Here is a 25287-nt window from a genome sequence, read left to right as displayed (position 1 = left end):
GTCTCCAAGGCAACAATTTCTCCTTGCTCTTTTCAAAGCTCCGTGTGTTCCTAAAGAAGCTGTCATCCTTCTTACGTAAATGCAGCAGTGGTGAAAGGCTTTATCTATGCTAACGAGTTCTAGATCGGGTGGCAGCTGCTCCAAGGAGCCGTGCTGCCTGCTCCTTGTATTGCCTGCTGAAGATACGCTGCCCGTCCATTCCTCAGTCACAAAGCCTCTCCTACTTGCTCCAATCCCTGTGTGCCGTGTCTGTAGCCAGCTGTTCTGCCAGGGGGATCCCTGGAGATCTCTGCTGAGGTGAGGTATTCAGGAAGAATTAATTCCAGAGGAGGTACTTGCCAGCCCTGAAGCACTTTGTAGCACAAAAATGCTCACAGTAAGCAAACAATTTAGCAGTGTCCCAGAGTTGTTTCTCTGAGCTTCTCTTGAGCAGTTGGCATTTTCTTGCTAATGGGGTTGTATTTTGGGGCAATGTCAGAGGAAAACTCCTTATGCCGTTTATGTAGAAAAAAACCCTGTTAGGTTTTACCTGGACCTGAGATCAGCTTTGTGTGATTGAAAATAGGAATTTCCTGAACATTCCTGATTGTGGGGTCACTGATGTACAGTGAGGGACTCCCATCTCCTGTAAGAAAGCCAGAACTGCTCTCCTGGCACAGCTGAGCCATCTGGCAGCTGGAATGATAGTAGGAGCTGTCTCAGCCCAAGCATTTAATGTTCCCTGTTGTCACCACGATATTTTCTAAAAAATCCCTTCACCAGGATTTTTCTCCTGAGAAGCTGAGAAGCTTCAGAAAAGAAATGTAAACAATAATTATCTGATTGCTTGGAACGTGGTCTGGAGGTTGCTCACCAACAGGTGCATCTTTGATTGGTTCCATGTGAATTGTTTTTAATTAATAACCAATCCCAGTCCAGCTGTGTCAGGACTCTGGTCAGTCACAGGTTTTTATTATTCATTCTTTTCCAGCCTTCTGTCTGTATCCTTTCTCTTTCTTTAATATAGTTTTAGTATATAATTTTCTTTTAGTATAATATCATAATATAATAAATCAGCCTTCTGAGAACTTGGAGTCAAATTCTCATCTCTCACCTCATCCTGGGGACCTGATTTATAGGAGTTGCTACAGTCACACCTGTCCCTTGCTGTGAGCCCTGTGAGGGAAAGTGCTGGATTAGGTGCAAACTCGGCTTCATCACAGAAGTGGTTTGTTTGTCTGCTCCACATTGAGTGGAAGCTGCTGCAAACTTGCTCCCCTGGAGTTTTCTTGCTGCAGTTTTGTCTGTGCTCCCAAACCTGTGTAGACTCTCCCCTCTGCTCCCTCAGGCTTGGGTTTCTGCCGAGTTATCTGTCAACTGCACCAGATAATTGCTGGCATGTATTGGATCGGGCCCTTTACAGGAACTCTGGCAGCTGCCATGGCTGTAAATAGTGGCTAGTTGATGTCTCCCAAGGGCTGGAGAGGAAAAAAGGTGTTTCCCACTGACTATTGGGGTGATGCTGTAGCACCTGGGAGGTGGGAGCATGTTTGCCCTGTGACTCCAGGATCTGGGCCTCGGGGGACCTGCCCTTGCAGACTGTGTAGCTCCAGTTTAGAAGCAGAATCTATACTGGAGTCATTGGGCAGAAAAATGAAGTGGGGCTGAGTCATTTAGCAATTAGTGAGCCTTCAGCCCTGGTAAGAGTCTGAGTAACTGAGAGGCAGAGTCTGCCTAGTGATTGCTGTTGAAAGATGTCACGGAGATAGTCCACTTACAGTTCTGGCTGCTGTTCTGGGTTTAACTTTTCCTTTTTTTCTCCCTGCTCATCTCCCCATCAGCAAGCTGGGGAATATGCATGGAAAGCAAATCAGCAGCAGATAGTAGCATGCAAAGTGATTCTTCTGCTGGCATGGGTGGGACTGTGGCCAATAGCACCCATGTTGATTTGAAGTCCAAAGATAATATGTTGCTTTCTTGCTTGCAAGCCCTAAAATGGTTTGGAGGAAGGAGGTGAGAACCTGAGCCAGCTGATTTATGAGGGATGTTGGATACTGTACAGCTAGTTTGGGTTTTATGTACTTGATTTCTTCGGAGCTCATAAGTAGAGGGGACAGGCCACTGTTACTGGTGTGAGCGGCTGCTGTACTCGTGAGCAGGCACAGGTGTCTGTGTAAAAGGCTCTGGTCTCCCAGATAATACAGGTCCCAAAATGCCTGTAGAGGTTTTTTTTCCCCCCCTCCTTAGCATTTCTCAGGAAACATGGAGGCTCCCCATCCCCACTGGACTGGCTGCAGGCCTGTGCTGGATAAGGAAGTGAAAGCTCCCCTAAATCTTGCTGTGCTCAGCTGCAGGAGTGAGCAACACCTGCTGGTGGATATGAGGACAACACAATCCAGGATGGTAGTGAGCGCTGGTCTTGGGAGCACTAAGGATATCTGCTGGTGTAAGGGCCACAAGAGAGTGGAGGAACTAGGGACTCAGTGAGAATCGATGCTTGGGGTCAGCCAAGAATGCCAGGAGGCAGGGAAACGGGAATTAGTCAAGCAGGAAGAGAGCCAATCCTCTTTGATGCCAAGAGGACCTTCTAAGCATCCAAGATTGCTGTGGGTGTGGAGCTGTCTGGAGTAGCCTGTGGCATCCAGAAGAGAAGAGTGAAGGATGGTCTGTGCAGCTCAGGGGCAGGGGCAACCGCCCAACCTGGACTTCTCACTGCCCACACCCATGGGAGCATCTGGACTGCCCCAGCTAGGGGGCATGAAAGGCTCTCCAAGCAATCATGTGAGATGTTTTCCTTTCATTCATCAGCTGTAATTGCTCCTGGAAACATACTTTTTTCATGGCTTGCCTCCTGTAAGTCAGCTGTTCCCACTCAGGAGATGAAAACTAGGCAGCCTTGCCTGGGTTCACTTTCAAGGAATGCAGCCTTTCATTCCACCCAAGTATTCCAGTGCACATAACACTCTGAGCTCCTTCTTCCCTGACCCTATTCTCTGTGTCCCCTGAGGTTTCCCCTGATGAATTTATTTGGCTCCCTCATCTCTTTACTTTCCTCACAGTTTCTAGGGAGATGGGTACAACGAGACCCCTTGTATTTTGTGCAGGGGGACAAGCCTGAGCTGTTGCTGGATTACACAAACCCCTGGCAGTGCCATCATTTGATGTGACTCTTGAGTTTCCCATTCCCGGTTCAGTGGGAATTTTGCCCTGACCAGAACTGAGCACAAATGGGGGCTGGTTTGTGTTTCCAGAATCCTGAGTTGTCAGAAATGTGCTGCATCAACATGAAATGCAGCTTTTGGAGTCTGACAAGGGGTTTCTTTTTCACAGGAAACAAGTAAAGGAGTTTTCTCTGATGCCTCAATGTTGAGGCACAGGGGGGAAATCCAGGGAGTTGCTGATAGACTGATGACGGAATAAAACTCAAGTGGACTGGTGGCTCTCTGCAAACTCTTGAACCTTTTCTTAAGGGATAGAACTTTTCAGGGTGATTCAAAAATGCTCTTCCCCCACAGAACCCCACTTGGGCACTCCTCAGGCAAGGCCAGTTGCTCTGAGCTGCCTAGCTCAGTTCTCCATCTTGCCTACACTTGTTTTCCTTCCCTCTCATTCTTACTTTCTCCTGTTGGCTCCCTTTCCTCTACTCTTCAGCAGAGGGATCTGGGATTTGCAGCCTGTCCCTTCCCACTTCCCAAACCTCTTTCCTGGCAGTACTGTTTCAGTAGTCCTTGTGCCTTAGCCAAGAGGGACATCTAGTGGGGTTGGAGCTCAGGGACTTGGGGTTTGTCACTATTTCTTACATTTTTATTTATTAATTTGTTATCATTATGAAGGAGCAGGAACTGAGGTTTTACATGGTCCCGGTGGCCTGCTGGCAAGGCAGACCTTAGGTGGCCAGTTCATGGGCTGTTTCTCTCTTTTTACTCGGACATAGGGAATTGACTGTGGAATGGGGCTTTTATGGGAAGAAAGGTGCTGTGGTAGGTGTCACTGTGTTCAGTAAAACAAAACCTGTCTGAACACACTTCTCTGTGGATTTGGTTGCACAAGGTTCAAACTTTGACTTGGAAAATCCTCTTTGCTGTCTTCTTGCTTGGCCATGATCCTGCTGGTTGTGGCAGGAGCCCCAAACTGCATGTGGGCACAAGGGAGAGATAGTGGACTGGATCTGGTGTTCAGGTAATGGAACAGCCCACTGCAGTTCCCGTGGGTGCAGGTGCTGGGGCCCAGCTGCTGGGCTTTTCTCATTAACTGTTTCATCCTTTTGCATCCTGTTATTCCAGGCATTTTCTGGGGACCATCATCCATAACAACTCCTGTTTAGGGAAGCTTTTAGTAGGCCATGTGTCTGGGGAGCTTAACTGCCAACTGTGGGACATTGGAATGCAAACATTTGTACTTTCATTTGCTCAGTGCTGCAAAAGTGCTGCTGATGCTCCCTGGGCGAGAGAATGACCACAGTAAATGCTTCCTTTTATGTTGCTGTAGCATTGCGTAAGCACTGATCTCAGAATGTTCCTTAACTCTGCAGGGAGGGCTGAGGCACAAACCATCCTCCTATGAGCCCTCACAGCTGTTTCTTGTGAAGATTTCTCCCCAGACTCCACATCTCCCTCCACACAGTGGCACTGCTGTGCAGAACAGCAGTGAACTGTTTTACTGGGAGAGACTCAGTTTCCCCCTCAGCACTGGGGGTCTGTGCTGTAGGTTTCTGTTTCAGGAACAATTGCACAGAAGCTCAGGAAGAACCACACAGCCACAGCATTAGAAAATATCCCAGTTTATTGCAGCATCTCAGTTCTGAGAGTTTTACAAAACAATGTATTTACAGGTATGGAAGGGACTAACTCAGCTGGAGTGTGCTTTGCTGGGGCAGGAACAGACTACAGAGGAAAAAGGAAGAAAATCAGCACATTCACAAGTCACATTTTTCTTTACAAAAGTAAGATAGGTGTAAGGCTGGTGTGCACAGCTGACTGGTGTAGTCCTTGTGGGGAGCTCTCCAAGAATTCAGTGCAGCCCTTGTACTCTTCACAGTGATTCCAGGCACCTGGGGCTCAGCAGAAGCTGCATCAACTCAGCTCAGTATGATGTTAAGGCACAATGCAGTGATGCCAATGGCTCTGGGTCTCCACATGTGCCAGCAGCTCTGCCTGTGGCTTCCCTCATAGCGAGTGATAGTGTCTGAGCCCTGCCTTTGGCTTTCTTTGGGGTCAGCAATGGCTTTGAGCTCTGCCCGTGGCTTCCCTCAGGGTGAGTGGTGGTGTTTCAGCCCACATGTCTCTTTCAGGCCCCCAATACTAGACTTGGCCATGCCAGAAGCAGAGCTGGACAGAGGACAGAAGGAGGAGACCATTGTGTAGGACAAGGGAGGGATTCCAAAGGGAATCTCCCCAAAACTATGGTAAGACCTCCATTATGGCTGGACACCAGAGAAAGGATATGGACGGCTGTTTGAAAACAAATCCATGACAGAATATATGCTGAAACCTTGTTTTTGAACTTGTCCAATAAAGTTTGCCTCTAAACACAAACTGTTTGTCTTTTTTTTTAATAAGATTTTTTTTTTAAGTTTATTACTATATTTAATCTTGAATGATGGCTCATTCAAATTGTTCATGGGAGCTGCACTAGCTTACCCCCCCCAAGGGAAACTTCTCCAAACATGGATTTCTCAGACTAAGGGCTAAATCAAACCATCAGCTCTGGTTGCACATAGAGTCCCAGGTGCTCGCAGCGAGGTAGAGGGAGGGTTGAAGTTCACAGTAGAGGCTGTGTATGGCTGGCACTGCCAAGTGTCTCCAGCCAGCGCTGTCCAAGAGGTGTCCAGGCAGGGATCCACCCCTAGAGGCCTGTGTGCTCCTGGATCCAGTCTCGCAGGCTTGTGAGCCGGCTGTACACCCCAGGTTTGTTCCTCTGGGCACAGCCATCACCCCAGCTCACCACGCCGGCCAGGAACATCCGACTACTGGGCTCCACACTGACCAGGGGCCCCCCAGAGTCTCCCTGCACAGAACAACATAGGAGCATAAGCACCAACCCCATAGATCACTCCTGTGCACAGTGTTAAAGTCAATCAGAAAAACTGAGCAAGAAATAATCAGTAAACCCCGTCTAAGTCAGCTGTCATTACAATTTTTTTGGCCATTTCCTGAAACAAATATTTAAGCATGGCAATAAGAGCCCCTGTGCCAGAGCAAAGAGCTAAAAAATACCAGTCAAGCAGCCTGGCTTGCTAACTAAGACTCTGAATAAAAGCCAGAAGTTGGTGTATGGCTGTATATCGTATCTGGTGAGATGGAGTCTAAATCCTGTGGTTTTGGGCTGTAGTTTTTGAGTTGTAAGTCATGCATCAACACAACTTGCTGCTGGCGCCCATTGTAATCCGCTCATTTTCTGAATCCAGGAGAATTCCTATAGATTTGTTTTATGTTAAAAATGTAAATATAAGTGGAAACACCAGAATGAGCAGGGCTGAGCCTGTCTCCCTGCCTAATAACCAATAACCAGCACTAAATCCAGGTGCTGCCTTACCTGGCAGGCATCCACACCACCGGTCAGGATCCCCACGCACATCATGCGTGGCGTCAGCTGGTCTGTCAGGAGCTGGTTACACACAGTCTGGTTGATGAGCCGGATCTCTGCCTTCTGCAGGATGGAGGCTCCTGTGCCTGCCAAAATGAAAGAGCATCTTAAGTAAAAATACACATTTTTAAACAACTCCCCGTTTTTTCCCTCAAGAAACACATAAATCATAGACTTGTAAAATCTCAAAGTGGTTTGAATTTGAAGAGAACTAAAGCCTGTCTTGTTCCACCCTGTGCCACAGGTAGGGACACTTTCCACTACACCAGGTTGCTCCAAGCCCTCTCCAATATGGCCTGGAATGCTTCCAGGGATGTGACAGCCACAGCTTCTCCTGGCAACCTGTTTAAAATACATCAGTGAAGCACCAAATCACATGCCAGTGCTCACCTCCTTCTGCAGTTGCTCCCCATCCAGTCACCCACAGGTCCTTGCCCACAGGGAAGTTGTGGGTGGCATCGGGCAGGCAAATGGGCTGGACGACGGCCGTGAAGGTGACAGGGCTCTGCAGCTCCAGCACAGCAATGTCATAGTCATAGGTGTAGTCATTGAAGAAGGGGTGGGAGATGATGCGCTTGATTTTGCGGGTTTGCACATTGGGGCCACTGCGGTCACCTTGGTCAGTCAGCCCCAGGTAGGCTGTCCATAGGCTGGGGTCTGAATACCTGCATGGGGGCCATGAAACACATGGTGAGACCTCATCTTGGAGACAGCACTGCTCACTACCACAAACAGTTTCCTTGAGGAATGCCTCTCAGAGTCAGTGTTGGAATATTGTGGCCTCTCAGAGTCAGTGTTGGAATATTGTGGTTTTGGTCACCACAATATAAGAATAATATTAAACTATTAGAGAGTTTCCAAAAAAGGGCAACAAAGATGGTGAAGGGCCTTGAGGGGAAGCTGTATAAGGAGCAGCTGAGAGCACTTGGTCTGTTCAGCCTGAAGGAGACTGAGGGGAGACATCATTGCAATTACAACTTCCTGTGTGAGGGAGAGAAGAGGGGCAGACCGATATCTGTTCTGTGGTGCCCAGTGACAGGACCAGAGGGAACAGCCAGAAATTGTGTCAGGGGAGGTTTAAGCTGGGTATCGGGAAAAAACTCTTTTCTTCAAAGGGTGGTCAGGTACTGGAACAGACTCCCCAGAGCAGTGGCCACAGCACCAAGCCTGACTGAGCTCAAGAAGCATTTGGATGGTACTGTGGGGCACATCGTGCGACTCTCGGGGATGGTGCCGTGCAGGGACAGGAGCTGGACTCGGTGATCCTTGAGGGTTTCTTCCAACACAGCTTATTCTGTGATTCTGTGAAATACCTGGAAGCACAGGGATGTGAGGCCAGTACCTGATGCCTTGCAGTGGCAGGAAGCAGTGTGCTGCTGACACCAGCCAGCTTGCTGACACCAGCGAGGCCCCACAGATGTGGCCCTGGCCCTTGACGTGCAGGCTGACCTGCCACGGCCACTCTCCCACATCCGAGTTCTGCCCACCAACGATCCGTGACTTCCTGACGTAGGAGCGGAGACCACAGTCTACAGCAGAGAAGGAGAAGGGGTGCTTGGTTTCTCCTGTACCTATCCCATGCCTCCCCTCTTCCTCCAGGACATCTGACAGCACAAATATCCTGTTTACACATGTCAGAAAGGGCTGATGTTCTCTGCACAGATGCTAAATTAGCTACAACATTTACTGGCCAACTCTGTAAAGGGGAGATAAGCCCCTGTATTACCCATCTAAGCCCTCCTGAATAACACAGACACCCCACAGGCTGCTAAAGAGCGTGGCTTGGATATTTCCAGATCAAGCTCCTGCACAGAAACATGCTCTCTCTGCCACACTGGGGTGTTTCTCTGAGAGACCCAGCCCAGAGCCCCATGTCTCCCCCATTCCTCAGGCACTCACTGCAGTTGTCCTCATCAGAGTGGTCCTCACAGTCCTGCTCCCCATCGCACTCAGGGTTCTGTTTGCTGATGCAGTGTCCACTGCGGCACTTGTACGTGTACTCCTTGCAGGGGACCGTAGTCTGGCCTGCTGCAGGCAGTACGGAGGCACAGGGGTTAGCCCCAGTTCTGGGGAGGTCACATCAAGTCCACCTCTTCTGCCCAACCCCAGAGCATTTACACCCCATGCAAACACACACATGAGGGTGCCCAGCCCAAAGGCTGGCTGCGTTTGCTGGCAGTCACCCTGCAGCCAACCCTCACCTGTGCTGCAGCTGCCCTCATCGCTCCCGTCCCCGCAGTCGTCCTTGCCATCACATTTCTGTGTGCTGGGGACACACTTCCCGTTGTTGCACTTGAAGCTGTCAGCTGAACAGCCTGGGGACAGAGAGCAGCTCCTGAGGGCTGGGCATGAATCCTGCAGCACCTCAGCACACAGCTGTGCCCAGCTCCCCTCCCCGAGACAAATAAAGCCTCTGCAGCTCCAAAATACTGTGTCTCCAATCTCTTCTCCAAACTGCACACCACCACTCATTTATTCAGGCCTTTCCATTCCTACACCTCTGCTCATCCTTCTTTCCTCTGAGCTCTCATTCACCTGTATCAGGTGAGCACTCATCATGCCTGAGTTTTTTTGCCTGCTCATTTCCAGCACAGCACTTCCCTCCACTCCACAAGCCCCCATCACCCTCATCGCCCCCTGTGTCCCTGCTTGAGCCCTCAGCCCTTTATGCCCGCAGTATGAGTCACTCACTGCACTGTAGCTCATCGCTGTTGTCGCCACAGTCGTTCACGTTGTCACAGACCCAGAACCTGGGCTTGCACCAGCCGTTCTGGCACTTGAACTGCTGCTCGGTACAGGCTGGAAGAGCAGAGTAAGAATCACAGGATTATTTAGGTTGGAAAAGACCTCCAAGACCATCAAGTCCTACCTGAGACCAATCACTACTTTGTCAACCAGACCAGAGCACTGAGTGCCATGTCCAGTCATTCCCTGGACACCTCCAGGGATGGGGACTTCCCTGGGAAGGCTGTTCTAATGCTAGAAATTAGGGGAGAGGCATGCAAAGGCACCTGTGGGAGTCACCAGCAACCCACCCACCATGGCAGCTCTCCCAGTGGGTGTGCAAGCACTTGGGAACCCCAGCGACCAGCGCGGGACCATGCATGTGTACATAAATACACTATACAGTATTTCCACTTCTCTGGAGAACAAAGCCATTTGGAGCTGTTGTATCTGAGGCAGTGGAGGCTGAAGCTGACATCACAACAGCAGGACAGCCAGAGGCAAGGAAAGCAACTGCTGCAAGCAGTGGGAAAGCACCTGAGAAACCAGGATCATGGGCCAGCAGCACATCCTTCCCCAGAAAACTGCCCCTCCCAAACCAGGGCACCCTGTCCTCTCTAATAAACTGCAGACCCTGGACAATAACATTAACTATAGGACAGCTCTGCTAATCCAAGAGGAAAACCTGTTGCACAAAGAAGCAACTCCTGTGTGTCCCATGGGTTTTCCAGATGAGCTCTGCAAAGTCTGTCCAACTGGGTAATGAAATGTGTCCCTCCATACCACTCAGCTCAGCCAAACCCACAACCAGCAGGATTACACAGAAAAACACATTCCCAGCTGGAAGGAATGGGAAAGAGAGGGCGATGACACTGGGAGAGGGCTGGGTTAGCAGGAGCCCACAGCTCTTAGGCTGAGAAGGGATCCCAAATTGTGCACCGAGTCTCACAGCCTGGAGGAGGGCGGCAGTGCTGGTTCTAGCCAGCACTGAGTCACATTACCCAGAACAAGCCTAACCACCCCAGGGCATCATGGCCTTTCCCATGCTGTGCCAAAGAGAAACCAAAGGCTGGACTTACTGCAGGACCTCTCATCACTGCCGTCCACGCAGTCCAGCCACCCATCGCAGCGCATGCTCCTGTCGATGCAGCGGCCAGTATTACAAGTGAACTTGCCAGGGCAGGCTGAGAGGAAGAAAGGGACAAAACCCCACATGAGCCCTCTTGGTGTCCCCTCTACATCCCTTCTGTAGAGTTTTCTATGCCTGCTTACAGCAGAACACAACAGGAAGACCAGGAGGTTTTCAGGAAAGCAAGGCATGCTGCTATGCCCCTGGAAAAGGCTGCTTCCCAGTTTACAGGGCAGTATAAACACAGAGGAGTGACAGCTCCACATCTCAGGGAAATCACTTTCCCCACCTCAGCCCCAGGGTTTCAACTCACGGTCACTGGAGTCGTAGGACAGGAACTCTGCAGAGAAGCCTGTGTCTGTGTAGGATTGGTCCGAGTGGAATCGGAGCTCGATTTTGTTGGTGCTACTGGCCACCACAAATTGGGAGCGCTCCCCACAGTACCTGCGGGGAGAGAGCAAAGAGGAGTCAAAGGGCTGGAGGTCAGCACCAAGAAAACCTCCTTCTATCCCTGATCTCCCTCCACACTTGGGAAGTTGAGGGGGCAGGAGAGCAGGGAGCAGGTCTGATCCCAGCACAGACTGCTGGGCCTCAGGGTCCAAATTCTGCTGCTGCTGGCAGAAGGTTTGGGCCAGTTGTAAACACCAGTTTGAGACTTTAGGAATGACTGGGAACAAGTTCTTCCATATCCCTGCCTGTCCCATGATGTGTCTGATCTCAGATACACTGGACTCATGCAGGATCCCATCTCACCATGGGCAGATAGGATCATGTATGCGAACAGCACTGCAGAGGCAGGTGTTGACTTTGAAATCCTCTCTCTGAGGCAGGGTCAGCTCCCTTGTCCAAAACATTGTGAAACAAGATTAATCACCTGCCTCTGAGATCCTAAGTTTTCTCTCTGGCCCAGCTTATATCAGGCTGGGGAATGCATCTGGGAATGCATCACAGGATATGAGTGCCCTGAGAATGGAGAGCTGCTCATTCAAGCAAACCACAGAACCAAGTGTGGGGCTCCCCACTCATCATGAGGCAGTCCTGGGCTGAGGTGGCTCTGGGGTTTTCGGGGTCTCCCCCGAAAATGGCTGCCATGGGTGTCCCAAACAGAGAAGTCCAGTTAAGCACAACCTGTCCGGGCCCCTCAGGCAGGCTCCAGGGCCACAGGTAATCTTAGCAAGCTCAGCTCTTAAGTGAGATTAGCTCTTTTGTGATTTTCAGCTCATTAGTGATTTTCAGCTCTTTTGCTTGCTAAGTGCCTTTGGCAGATGCAGGGAGAGAGAAGAAAAGCTCTGTGTGAGGTTCCACAGAGATGACTTTATTGGCAGCTTCTGCAAAGGGTCTCAGTGACTGACCCTTCTGCTGAATTGGGCAAAAGTAGGGGTTTATATGGAGTATAGGAGTTTTAGGAAACAGTCCAATAGTAAGGGTGGAGGCGAAAGTGACCTATAATGTTACAGAGATAACAAGGGTCTGAAGGCAGAAGAGGGGCTTCTTTTGGTCCAGTCATCATGACTAGGCATTTCCTATCTTAGGCTGCTGACAGTCAGGGAGGCCTTGCAGGCCCTGTGCCTGCTACACTGGGCACCCTCCTGCCTCCTCCCAGCCCTCAGAGCACCAGCACACTTGTTCCCACAGGAGATTAAGGAAAGCACAAGGTAGTGTGTAACTAAATGAAGCAACTCCATGGGTTCAGCCACCCAACACCCACCTTGTGCCGTTGATCTGCACATAGTCTTTGGTGCAGGAGCTGACTGGGATCCCCGGCTCCAGCACAAAGAACATGTTGAAACGCACCTTCACATTCTTTATAGAGGGAACCTGCAAAAGGAAGCACAGTCAGTGGGGATGTTCCTTTCTGGAGCAAGAATAAAGAAATAGTTTCATAGGAAGAGGGTTCTGCTTGGGGGGAGGACAGAAGATAACTAAAAAGGGGAAGTCAGTTTTCCAGCAGGAAAAGAAACAGCTTCATAAAAGTCACTGAGTTACCCTGGCTCCAGAATCCCCAGTGGAACAGGCATACAGAGGGATGGAAGCCATACCTTTGGTCAACAGCCAGTAACTGGCCTGTCCCAAAGCCCACACTCTCATCCTTCTTATGTGAAGTTACAGGATTTTTCATGTGCTTCTGTGGGGTTCAGGCCTCTTGCAACCTCTTCTGCCTTTGCCCCCAGTTTCTAAAGGCTCCCTCAATCATGCCAGACTTGGATCCTCTGGGCCCCAGCTGCTGTGAGCTCCCTTGCACCATGTCCTGTATGACCAGGGTCATTTGACAGACTTGTTAAGGGAAAGAGAGGGCCCATCTCACCTCAATGTTCCAGACACAGTCCATGTCTGGTGGGTAGTGTGCTGGGTAATAGGGAGTTGTGAAGGTGCCGCTGTCTCCCTTCAGGGTCTCACCACAGGCTAAAAACAAGCAGGAAGGTAATAACAAATTAGAGATTTAGATGTGGTTTTTCCAAGCCTCAGCTGGCTGTCATTGGAGGCAGTGGCAACAGTCTCTAACATGGTTAAGCCACTCTCTGGAGAGAGCAGCTCTGCTCCAAGGCTTGAAAGAAACCCAGGAGATCAATTAGGAGCTTCCATCAATCTGCATGTCTAATCCAACATAATTCTCATTTTTTCCTCCTTGGGGAACATCATTACTGCAGTCAAGAACACTGTGGGCAAGGCAAGCGCCAAGAGGTGACCTGCTTCCAGGTGCTCCAGCCCTGGAAACATCCCTGACAAACTGACCACAGCCACAGCCACCTCCCTGTTCAGCTGCTCATGGCAGGGAGACAGGGGGAAACAGGCCAAGGCCTCTGCTCACCTTTCATCTTTGGGAGCTGGAAAAACTCAGCCTTAAAGCCAGGGAATCGCCCCTCCTTGTTGGTAACCAGTGTGACTAGCATGACGTTCTGAGAGGACAGGAAGGTCAGGTTGTAGGATGGGGCATAATTCCCACAAAGCCTAGGAAGCAAAGGACAGAATTTGTAAGGCACTGCTGCACAGGGAGTCTCCAGCAGCACAGCTGAGCTCTGAGCAGGGGCAGGACATCTCAGGATCACCCTGGACTTGGTGCCATACAGGAACACCCACCTAACCAAGGCATGGGGCTCCACGGGGCTCAGAGAGTCGTACACCTTGATGTAGTCACTGTCATCTCTGCATGGCTCCAGCTCCAAGGTCTTGAAGGTGAGACTGATGCTGGAACTGGCATCTGCCCTCAATGCCCAGTAGCAGAGGGCATTGTTGGGATACGGGCTGTTGGGGAAGCCCGGCGTGGTGAAACTGGTGACCTCCCCTTCCTTGGCGTGAAGGGAGAACATGCAGCTGTCTGCCCAGAGAGTAGGGAACAGTTAACAGGGCAAAGAAGCCTTGCCCTGCCTTTCCCTGGGATGCAGAGAATAATTCCTGCAGGCCACCCCAGGGCTATTCCTGGATAGCAGCAAGGCCTGTGCCACAGTCTGTCCAACCCCAAGCCAGCTCCAAGAAGAACACTGGGGTCTGCCTTGCATGCAGAGAACTCTCTCCACACCCTCCCCCATCCTGCAAGAGAAACACTACCCTAAAGAGACCACTGAGATGGAAGAACTGTACTTACTGTCCCGGGCAGAGTGAGCTATACTGGGGTCCACAGCTGCAAGAAAAAACAGAGCAGACATCACCCTTTGGGCTATGGGAAATCCCTGGGCACAAAGCTGAGGTTGTTCCTCAGACTGTCATTGATCTGGCCTCACTTGTGGTATCTCTCCCTGCAAACTGGCAGGAGAGCTCCTTCCTGGCCTCTGGGAGCTGAGGGAGCAAACTTTCCCTCTGCAGAGGGAGAGCTCATCCTTGTTCCTGTTCCCTGGGCTCAGAGGACAACACAGAACATTTCAGCAAAGGAGAACAGGTCCATGCAGCCCCCTTTAGGCTGTACATCCCATTAAGCTGTGCTGTGACATCCAGGTCCTTACACCACCCTCAGGGCTGGCTTTCTCATGAAAAGGCTGTAACCAGCACCATCTCCTTCCAGAGAAATATCCCACCTGATCCCATGCAGAGGCCGAGGGACAGCGGAATCAATACTCACGGAAAGCAATGACTGACTCCACCTTCAGCATGGGGTTTCTCAGGCGGGGGTTCCACCTCTGCACCAGGCTCTGCTTGTCAGCCATTGCCCTGTTCAGGCTTTCTTCACGGTATTTGGGCACAAGGAATTCTGACCAGTAGTAGGCAATGACACTGCCTTCACTGTGGAAAGGGTAATTGTGGGATGAGAGCAAGGACAGACATGGGAGGACTCAAAAGCACTAGAAGAAGGGGCCAGACTACTTGATTAGCCAGTTTTGGAAGGGAGCCTTGATTAGCCAGTTTTGGAAGGGAGCCTTGATTAGCCACAGGGAAGGGAGAGTTTCAATGACAAGTTAAGCAAAGAGCAAAGGTCCCTGCCAGCCTGAGGAGTCTCTCTCAATGCTGCCAGGCACCACCCACTGCAGCTCGTGCAGCATACCTTGATTTTTCCCAAGTCATATGGCAGAAAATAAAATGCATTTTCAGGTCACTTTTTGCTGCTCACCCTTTCCTGTGTCACTCAGGGTGACTACTGGGGTGCTTCCATCCCAGCATCCTGGGAAGGAGGGTAAATGGCTGGTGTGATATCCTGGCATCCTAGATGGGGCTCAGGCAGTGCCTAATACTCACCTGAAGGCAGTGATTACTGTCTCTTTGTGGTAAGGACCAATATCAGCATGATTCTTATAGATCTCCTCCACCTGAAAGGGTTAAAAAGAGGTGTTCAGCATGTCTAGAAGTGAGGAAAAGGAAAAGGCTAAAGACAGACAGAGCTACAAGCCTGCAAAGGAAAACCAGGCCACATACCTGGCATCCCTGTGTGCAGGAATCTGCAGAGCCAAAGAAAGAAAGGAGAGTTGAGAGCCCCAGAAGAGCACAGAGCTGCCCATCGCAGCCTGTTCTGACTCAGCTCACCCACTCTTCCCTGGGGGAAGTGAATACCCAAGTCTGAGGAAAGAGGCAAGACCAGCCACAGCTTCAGCCTCTTTTAGACAGCCTTTTACCTCAGATCCTGGCCCTGACTCATCCAGTGATTGTGGGACGTGCCCTGGCAGCTCCTATGGCGCTGGGAGATGCCATGGCACTGGGCTGGAGCTGGGATGTCAAGATCCAGCTCCAAAGAAGGTCCCTGCTCCCAGCCAGTGTGACATAGCGAGCAGGGAAAGCTCCAAGGAATCTTACATGGCATATCCCCATGGCCATGGGGCAAGAGGCAAATTCCTTGCTTGTAGAAGGAGGAAGGCAAGAAACCTCTTACCGTGCTCTTCACCTTCCTGGCCAGCATACTGAACTCTGGAGAGCTGGAGTTCTCATAGGCATCCAGGAATTCCCAGTTCAGAACCCGCAAGTGGCCATTGAAAACCTTCTGGACAGGTGTGCTCCTATCTGGAAGAGAACAGCTCAGAGTCAGGAAGGGCAGTCAGAACTGGAACTGGTGTCACAGCAGATCCCCAATGACAGCAATTCAGGCAGGGAGGTGGAAATGGTGTCTCCAGAGCTTGAGAGGACACATGTGAGAAACACTGGGTAACAAAGCTTTTCCACGTGGATGGATACATTCCCAGGGTGTTACCCTACATGTCACCACCCACCAGACGACACACTCACATTTGAAGTGCCAAAACAGGAGGCCACTGGTGAGGGAGACAAGCAGAAAAACAATGATCAGGACAGTGATGACCACCTGCCGCCTTGGGCCGCGCTTCTCCATCTTCTTGGAGTTCATGGCAGGGAGGAACTCCACCCCTTCGTCCAGGTTGTTCATGTCCTGGGAGAGAAGGGAAGATAGGACAGTGGGAAAGCTGTTCTCAAAGCCTGGCTTGGGGAGGTCCAGCCACAGAGCAGCCTGAAGCAGGTTTGGGGACAAGGAATGCGGCAGAACTGAGGGCAAACCTCAGTGTCGGCAGCTCCACAGCCATGGCAGGACAAACCCTGAAAGTTTCTTCTTTGCTTTTCTGCACACACCTAATTCCTTTCTGGACCTAATATAAGGTCAGGAGTTCAAGCAAACTCAGGGGCAAGTCCACACACCCTCCTGTGACCATGGCAGGTCACAAGCCCACAAGCTCCAAGATCTGCCTCAGCAGATGAAACTGCAGAGAAAAATTCACCCCCACAAAGTGCTCGCTGCATGCAGGTGTGTCACCCAGAGCTCATGGGGCACAGCATGCTATAAATAGCATTTCCCTAATAGAAGAAATCAAGCTGCTTCCTTCCTTTACATTTTCACAGCACTCTGTCATGCCTCCTGAGCCACCAGCACTCCTGTGTTTCTGCTTGGAATCTCTCATCCAGCACAAATACTTGTTAAAAGAAATAAACCAAAAAACTAAGAAGAACACACAAAACATCCCCACAACCCACAGGCAGCTATGCTCCTGGGACAAGAGATGGAAGAGAGGAATGAGGAATGACACAGCTCTTGCTGTCATCATAATGGGCTGAGTGAGGAACTGGAAGATGTGTTGAAGCATCGAGCTCTGTATCAGCTGTAAAACCTGAGCTCTATATCAGCTGTAAAACCATTGGTATCCCAAGGTTTCCCTTTCTCACACCTTCTGTTCTGTTCCTCCATCCTTGCTCTACTTGTGTATATGTACCTCTCACCTGGGGAGGGTTGGACAGCTGCAGATCCAAACATTTTCTGAGGATCCCACACAGCATCATTGGTACTGTTGGACATTGTGGGGGCCTGGATCCGCACCCACCCTGGCACCGCCTCTCCTGCCAGCACTGGCAGTGGTGTGGCCAGAGCTCACCACATCTGCTTCCGATCTGTACCTCCCTTGGGCAGGAAGGGCTCTGCACATGCTGCAAAGGCCCAAAACAGGAGGATCCCTCACCTTTCTGCTCACTACCTTCCCATTTTCTCCTTAGCAGGCATTCAGAGACTTCCTGGGCTCTGGAACCTCAGAATGGACACCACGGCACAAAGTGCGGACTCACGCAAATCCACAGCATTTTCACGTGCCCCGTGCGCCAGAAGGGTAATGCTGTCTCCACAAACACAGGGTCAGACTCTGCCTGTCCTCTCTCAGCCGAGGGCTCACACAAACCTACTCCTAACAGCTTCGGTTAATTCGATGCAAATGTCACAAGGCCCTAAATTCAGGAAAAATATGGACAAGGGGGATATAACTTGATAGAACACAAGGGAATGACTTTGAAATGAAAAGATAGCAGGGCTGGAAAGAAATTCTTCCCTCTGAGGGTGGTGAGGCCTTGGCATAGATGCCCAGAGAAGCTGTGGCTGCCTCATCCCTGGCAATGTCCAAGGCCAGACTGGACAGGGCTTGGAGCAGCCTGGTCTAGTGGAAGGCATCCCTGCCCATGGCAGGGGGGTGAGACTGAATGGGCTTTAAGGTCCCTTCCAATCCAAACCACTCTGGGATTCTATGAAAAACAACTAGCAAAGGGGATCCTGCTAAAACAGAGATCTCTGAGCCTGCTGTACAGACATAAGGAAAAAGCCATCTTCACTGAATTTCCTCACTGAACTTCCAGTAGGTACTTCATCTTATCTTTTCTCAGCCTTGCCTGGCAGGAAAGCTCACCTTCCACTTGAACCATTCCCCCACTTTTGTCCTTTTCTTCACCCAATGCCTGTGCTTTCCTCCTACGCTCCACATCCCACTGCAGCCTCTTCTCCTTGCGGTATTTGCCCAGGGCCCTTCACAACAGAAAGGGAAGTGGCAGGCGCCTTACTCCGAGTTTTTATCAAGGATTCTGTAAGTTTAATCCTCTGCAAACAGCAGAAGACCACCAAGACCAGAGCAACCCACCAGTTTTCATTTCACCTGCTCTCAGAATCCTCCCGGTTTATCATTTGGCGGTTCAAGGAAGGAGCCTTCATTCATTTTTGAGTTTTACTGCCTAAGGCTAGACAGAAAGAACTGTTTCCATCCCCAAAATCCACCCACCTCCAAAATAAAGAGACCTAGCAGGGCTGCAAAGGACAATCCCATGGGAATGCTCTGAATCCTGTTTGGCTTCTGATCATACAGGAAAAGCTTGAAGATATAACCAAAGGAAACTTTGAAACAGATGACACACAAAATAAAGCTTAAATACATAGAGACATCCTAAATCAAGAAATTCTTCAATCAAAGTCAAGACTACCTGGAGTTTGACATACTGTCTTCCAAACTAGCTCCTACCAGTTTTCCAATCATGAAATAACCCCCCCCCCCCCCCCCAAAACCTGGTAAAGAGAAGAAACTGGCCACAAAACTTGCAAACACATCCTCTCTCCCTCCACAGGGCTGCTCACAATGCAGAGCCTTTTCAGGACTTCCAAGACATTGCTGCTGTTGGCAGGAAGCAAAGTATTTCATTCTTTATTAAAATCTGCAGGAGCCTATGGCAAGAAGACATTCTCAGGCGCTTAACTGATCTATCAGTTTTCCCAGACTTCCTGGAGCCAGCAAGGAAGAACTGCAAAGAAAACCAATTTTCCACAAGAAAACTCTTCAGCTGCGGGGACCTTCAGCCCTCTGCAGAAATCATACACTTCCGTTTCACCAAACTGCCAGAAAAAAATAAGGGCCAGCAGCAAACAGGAGCTCCTGCTGTATGACACTACACAACAATGTGGCTGATGCATTGTAACACCCCCTTTAAGCTAAAGATTGTGTCCTTGCAGAGAGAAAACTCTCCCAGGGAGAAAATCATTGCTGTGATTAAATCAGAAGGCAAACAGAGCTCCCCTCTGTCTCCAGCACACAAGGCAAATGCACTGCTCCTGGGAGCAACGAAAATAAGACAGGAAAACTCACCATGCACTCTTTCTTTAGGCAATTCACTGCCTTCCTTGGAAAAAAAAACAGTATGAAAAATGTTAAACCTGTGAGTTTACAGCATGCCTTCATCAGATTTTTCTTGCTCCAAGGCTGAGCCAGCAGCAATATAGAAGTGACAGGAGTGCAGGGACTTCTGGGAAAGGTTACTTTTGTTTTTCCTCCAGTACAAGGTGCACAAGCAGCCACTGACACTGCTACTTGCCAGAAGTTATCCTATGACTACAAGCAGATAGGAGGCATGATCCAAAGAGGCTTCCCTCCCTCCTCACCCTCTGTGTTGTATTCCAGCTCTCATCCTCTCCCATTCCCATACCTTATGAATGCCATTATGTTCCTCAGACAACACTTGTGTGAAGAGCCTCACCCATCACACCCTGGGTGAGCAACAGCCATTCCTGCAAAGTCTTCCCAATACTCAGTGAAGAATCTGAAGCCTCCCACAAGCACTGCTGGAATGATGAATCAGGCCATGCAGAGGGTCTCAGATGAGGCCCCATGTCCTGAACTCTAAGAGGCTGAAACCTCCCTGCCCACACTCTGCACAGAAACCACCCGTCTGACCTGAGGACCAGACTAGACTGTGCCCCACAAGAGCAGCTCAGCCTCTGCCCCTCTCACTCCCTGTGCTCCACATTCCCTTTGCGCCCAACACTTGGGAGGAAAAATACCCTGTCACCATCCTCTAAGCTAGATGGAAACCAGACGAAATCACATGCAAGACAGCTCAAAGATCACCATTAAATCAAGAAAAAGACAACTGCAATGTTAATCTCCTTTCGTTGATGGCTGCTGCACATTTCCCTCGTGTGCTCTGAACACTGGCAGCTGTAAACTAGAAAGGAGCTGAACACATACTGGTCTCACCTTGTCCATGGTTCCTCCAGAAACAGTCTCTAGCCCCAGGTGACTCAAGGTCTGACTGCCTCACCCTTCTCAAGGAAACTGCTCCAATAAACATTATTAACAGAAAACCTCCCTTGGTATTCTCTCTGCCTTAGTCACTGCAGCAGTTACTTCCTCCTGCTCCTCCTCACTCAGTTCTTGCTGGTATGGCCAGGCTCCCCACACAGGGAGTGTGACCCACACTGGTCACAGCATCAGCTGTGGCAGCAAAACCAATCCAGGGAAAAGTTCAGACAGGCACTGCCCCAGTTCTCTCATGCCTCAGTTTCCCCTGGAGTACCAACTCCATGAAGAAACTTGGAAAAGAAGTGCACATAGAGTATTTATAGAGCACTTGGAGGGCTCCTGCTCCTCTGCACAGAGTCTGAGCTCAGTCCTGGGGAGAGCAGACCTCCTGCTCCTCCTTCTCTAAGCCACACAATGTATTTTTAGACAGTGACTGTGCTCTGTCCAACTGGACAAACCAGATACAGAAGTGACTAATTCTGTCAGCAGGAAATTCAGCTAGCACAAGGGGGTGGTGGGAACCAGCTCTGCCCTGGAGATCTTACAGGAAAGCAGAGAGATTCTCCTGCAGTGAGGGATCATGGAAAGGCTGGAATATGCCATGGAATACGGCTCTCCAGCATGATGTGTGCAAAGCAGGAGTCCCACTGGAATCAGCATCCCCCACAGAGGCTGCCTTTTTGGCACTCCCAGATGATGATGTGTCCCAGGCACCAAACCCCTTACTGTTCCCCTCTCCTCCAAAACAGTGCTCCATCTCTCCCTCGGTGTCTGCATCTTTTTGCAGGACTCTGACCCACAGAAGGACTGGGCTCCTGGCCATTAGTTTCACCTGTCCTCTATGAACACCAGGTAATTCGTTCATCCAGCAGCAGACATGAGATTTACCTACTTCCTTTCCCTTTCCTGTGGCTGGTCTGCCACAGGACTGCTCAAGGCCAAAGCTGCCCAGATCATACAAGGAAAGAGCAGGTGTGCAACCAAATAAAACCTCACAGCAAAAAAAAGTCACTGTCTGACACCAATGTACACAATCAAGAAAAGGAACCCATAAAATGCCAGGCTGGAGGAGGCATAGGGAGGTCAGAGATGAAGCAGAGCCATTGGACTGCATGGTTAGACTCTTGAGGGTAATTACAACTTGCAGATCCCAGCCTGTGTATCCAAGAGGCAATTCCCACCTCCCCTTTTTTAGCCACACCTGCCTCGGGTACTGTTTAATAAAAACTAAAACAAATACCACATGAGAAAGGAGAAGAATGAAACCTGTCAACTGGGCCACAGTCTCAGGGCATAGCCAGCAAGCCAGCTCAGAGCTCAGGAGACCAACAGGGTGGGCTTGTGTGGCAAAAAGAGCCAGAAAAGTTGTATTTTTCAAAAGCTGAGAATTCCTGGATCATGTTGAAAGCCCACACCAGCTTTGTGGTGCTGGTATGAGGGAAAACCGCCTCTGTTACCCATCAGAAAAAGTAAAACAAATGTAAACAGCGTGTGCAACTCCACCCGAGTAGATCAAGTACAGCTACACCATCCTTAAATCAACTCCTGCAGCAACTCTTGCTGCAAACCCAAACAACTCCTCTGGAAAAAGATCTGATAAGAATCATCTTCTCACTACTCTTCTTACTCTTGATAAGAAATATATGGAAACAGCACACATGGGAAACGGAGTTTACGTAAGGCGTATTCATGCTGTGCTGCCCCACCACAGACAGCAAAACACTGAAGAAACTTTGCCAGTGCATTATTTTTCGTCTTCAGTTCTGTATTAAGGGCAATGAAGCTATAAAATGATGACATCAAAACTAGAAAGGGAATATGGGGCAATAGCTCAAGGACAGAGTCCTCCAGCCTGTGCATCTTCCAGGCACAGAGGGCAGGTGCAATAGTGAAAGATACAGGTCACACACATCTAATTCACATACCAAGTTTGAGCTTAACCCTCTACAGCACATTGTCTTGTGACCACCCTGAGTCATATGAGAAAACAAATTCCTTAAGGTTTATTGTAGAAGAAACTAATGTTAATGTTTGCAGAGATAGCATAGGCTTGGCTTACTGTTCCATCAGGCTGATCGGTGCAGCTCTGTCCTGCATCATAGCAGCTCAGAAAAAGCTACCATGCTTCTGTGTCTCTGTGGTAGTAGAGAATTTTACATTTAAATCTTATCAGCTCTTGGGGAGAAGCTGGGAATAAAGGTACTCTACAGCCCTGATCTGTGTACCTATGGGCCATGAAATTCCTCCTTGCAACACACTGATGTCCCAAGAGCAGTAGAGAAACATGCCACAGATGCAAACAGCTCATTTAAATCGCTCATATGTGTTTCCTGGTACAGACAGAACTGTCTGGAAAACAGAACTGCCTCCAGCAGCTTAACCAAAGCAGCTGAGCCCCAGACCTCAACCTCCACAATCCTTGTGACACTTTACTCATTCCTGAAGTTCTGAGGTGGATCAGGATCACGGGTCTCCAATGTTTGAAGCCAACAGCAATGAAAACATGAGCACCTCCAACCAGGAAAGTCTCTGTCTGCCAAACCCATCCCTGTTGGCTTCTCCCTCCCTCTCCCAGCCCATGGCCCGGATATTGCAGGGCATATTACTTCCCAGTCTGTCCCCAGCGGCCTTTGGATGGAAATTATACATTCTACCCTGGGCAAGGGGAGAACCTTTGCCCCGATACCTTCCCAACAGCCAGGCCCTCAAAACACTCTTGCTGCTCCGTCAAGGGTTTTACAGAGTGATCTTTCATTTGCTGAGCAAAGGTCTGGCCTCAGCCCTTTTCTCATTGTGTCTTCCTTATCCCTGTTTGCTTTTGGCACCAACAGCAGTCAAACTGGCCCAAGCAGCAGCTCACCTGCCAGCCACTACCCCAGGGAAACACTCTGCACCTTTCCAAGGAAGAGCAGCAGCTTCTCCTCAGCCCAAGAACTACAGCAGCTCCTTTACCAGCACAGGAGACACAAGACCTCACAAAACCACTAATTTCCTCCACTCTCATGTTTATAAGGGGCCAAGTCCAACAACAGTCCATGGGTGACAAAATCCTTGGGTTGTTTCCTGCCAGGAGGGCAGGTACTGTCTTCAGGGAAGCTGCTATGGATCAGATCAGTCCCTCTTGAACTGACATAGGGGGAAAACTGATCCAGAACCAGGGAAGGGACCCACTCGAGCCCTCAGTCCTGCACAAAGACAAATCAGACCACAAAGCTACCTTCTGCCACAAGAACAAGCCAGGCAGGGAAGATCATGTCCCACAGGTGTCACCCCAGCCTCGCCAGGGACAAGGAGCTTGAGCTGAACTGCTTCAGCGAGCGCACCTCCTTCCCATTCCCATTCATGGCACACACCGGACAGTGGGACTGGAGGCAAGGGAAAATTTCTTGCTGCAGGCCAGCTTTTTCATCAGTGCCAGAACCAGCAGCCCCTCTGTTGCTGGGAGATAATAACTACTAAAGCCAAGCTTCAGAGATAGATACCACACAGCCTGCAGGTAGGGTAGGAAATGCTGCTGTCCTGCTTTAACCGAAAACCTTGTGCTTGAACAGCTCTATGGCACAGAACAGGCTCTGGAGGTGCAACCAAAACTCAGCCATTCCTGCCTGACCCTCAGCCAGAAAGATTGACACAAAAAGCTCACTCAGGTCTCAGAACACACTGATAATGCAGCGGTTAATTAATGAAGCCCCACAGCCCTCCCTTCATCACGCTTGAACAGGTTTAGTTGGACCAGTTGCTAAACAACCCAGAGCCAAGCTCTGCACATAGCTCGCTAGCACGGAGTTTACCTTTACTCACAAGCCCACTGCCCTTAGCTTAAGCTGAAACCAAAACCCCTGGAGCAACCAACACTGAGATCCAAAGCCGGCACAGACAGGTGATCTCCACTTCCCAAAAGCTGTTTTTTTTTTTTTCTGCTCTGCTGAGCTCAGCAACGTCCCCCAAACAGGTTCTCCTGACCTTACCCAAGGGTGAGCTGGAATTCCCCCTTCCTGAGGGATCCAGAGCAGCCCTGAACCCACCAGGCTCAAAGGAACCAGACGAGGAGAGGACGAGTCAGCTCGGCCAAAGGCTGGCAGGTGTTCTGGGAGCTCCCCCGCCCAGGTGTGCTCTCACCTGCAGCTGGGTGCTGTACCGCACGCCGGCCCCGTTGGCCGGGGGGCCTCGCTCCATGGCTAGGGCAGCGCGGCTCAGGCCGCCATGGCGCGGTGGCTCCGGCCTGGGCACCGTGCCCAGCTCCTCCTCCCTGGGCTCCCGGCAGGTGCGGGCAGCCGGAAACACCCCGCAGGTGCTGTGCCGCTCCCGCCTCTCCTCTCCACTGAAATTAGGGAAAACACCGTGCCCATAAGCCCTGCATCAGCTCTGCATCATCCAAGAGATCCTTCAGCCACAAGCTTTGCTTTAGCAAATGAAACCAGAAAAATCTTTTCTTCTACCAAGAGAAGCTGCTCTGCAATCGGTAGGAGGGCTGGCTGGCATGCAGAGATACACAAAGCTTTTCTTTTTTCCTTAAGAAAAGCTTTGTGTATCCAGGGTCTCATCCCTCCTCAGGTGACAACATTATCATGCTAAGAAACCCCCGCTGCAAAGAGGGCACTCTCAGCACCAACAGATAGTTTACCCCAGGGACAAGCCTCATGCTCCCAAAAACATTTGGTACACTCAGAAGCAAAATATTCCCTTTCCTCAGCTTGAAATCTGCCCTCAGCAAGGCTACGTTATTGTAGGACTGAGCTTTCTCTTGGCTAACAGAGACTGAGTGCAAAGTGAACAACACAGCAGTGCTGCAGAAACTGCACATGCACCCAAATGTGGCACTCAGGGGCTGCTCACATAGCAACAGCCTCTGGGGCCTGTGTGGTTTAATATTAAACAGAGAGAGAAAGGAAAAACTGGGTTCTGAGAACATTCTAATGCAGGTTTTAAATAATTTGTAACACTGAAAGCTGCATTCAGTCTTACTTCACCATTTACCTCTTCTTGAAAAGATGATTCATACACGCACACTCCAATATTTAGGTATCTCACATTCAAGAGCAAATCAGGATTAAAATAGCTGGATCAAACTCACTTTTTCACATAAAAGTTCTTCCTTTCTCCATCTTACATGTGACAGTCCATATG

The 25287-nt window shown here is 50.0% G+C and overlaps 1 protein-coding gene across 1 annotated transcript; it reads right to left on the bottom strand.

Moving 5' to 3' along the window:
• Positions 1 to 5823: 5823 nt before the first annotated feature.
• Positions 5824 to 24336, bottom strand: ST14 (ST14 transmembrane serine protease matriptase; the record flags this gene model as incomplete). The annotated part of the gene is made up of 19 exons (XM_084221541.1): positions 5824 to 5985; positions 6514 to 6650; positions 6955 to 7229; positions 7907 to 8093; positions 8464 to 8592; positions 8766 to 8879; positions 9256 to 9363; positions 10368 to 10472; positions 10731 to 10861; positions 12126 to 12235; positions 12723 to 12820; positions 13227 to 13366; positions 13496 to 13733; positions 14001 to 14036; positions 14472 to 14632; positions 15083 to 15153; positions 15711 to 15838; positions 16061 to 16220; positions 24280 to 24336. The coding sequence occupies 19 exons, from the start codon at positions 24334 to 24336 to the stop codon at positions 5824 to 5826; spliced, it is 2547 nt and encodes an 848-aa protein (XP_084077667.1).
• Positions 24337 to 25287: the final 951 nt, after the last annotated feature.

The sequence above is a fragment of the Fringilla coelebs genome (assembly GCF_963513975.1).
Source record: "Fringilla coelebs genome assembly, chromosome: 25".
Taxonomy (NCBI): Eukaryota; Metazoa; Chordata; class Aves; order Passeriformes; family Fringillidae; genus Fringilla; species Fringilla coelebs.
Note: the sequence above shows the minus strand (reverse complement) of the source record. Positions and strands in the feature narration are given on the sequence as shown.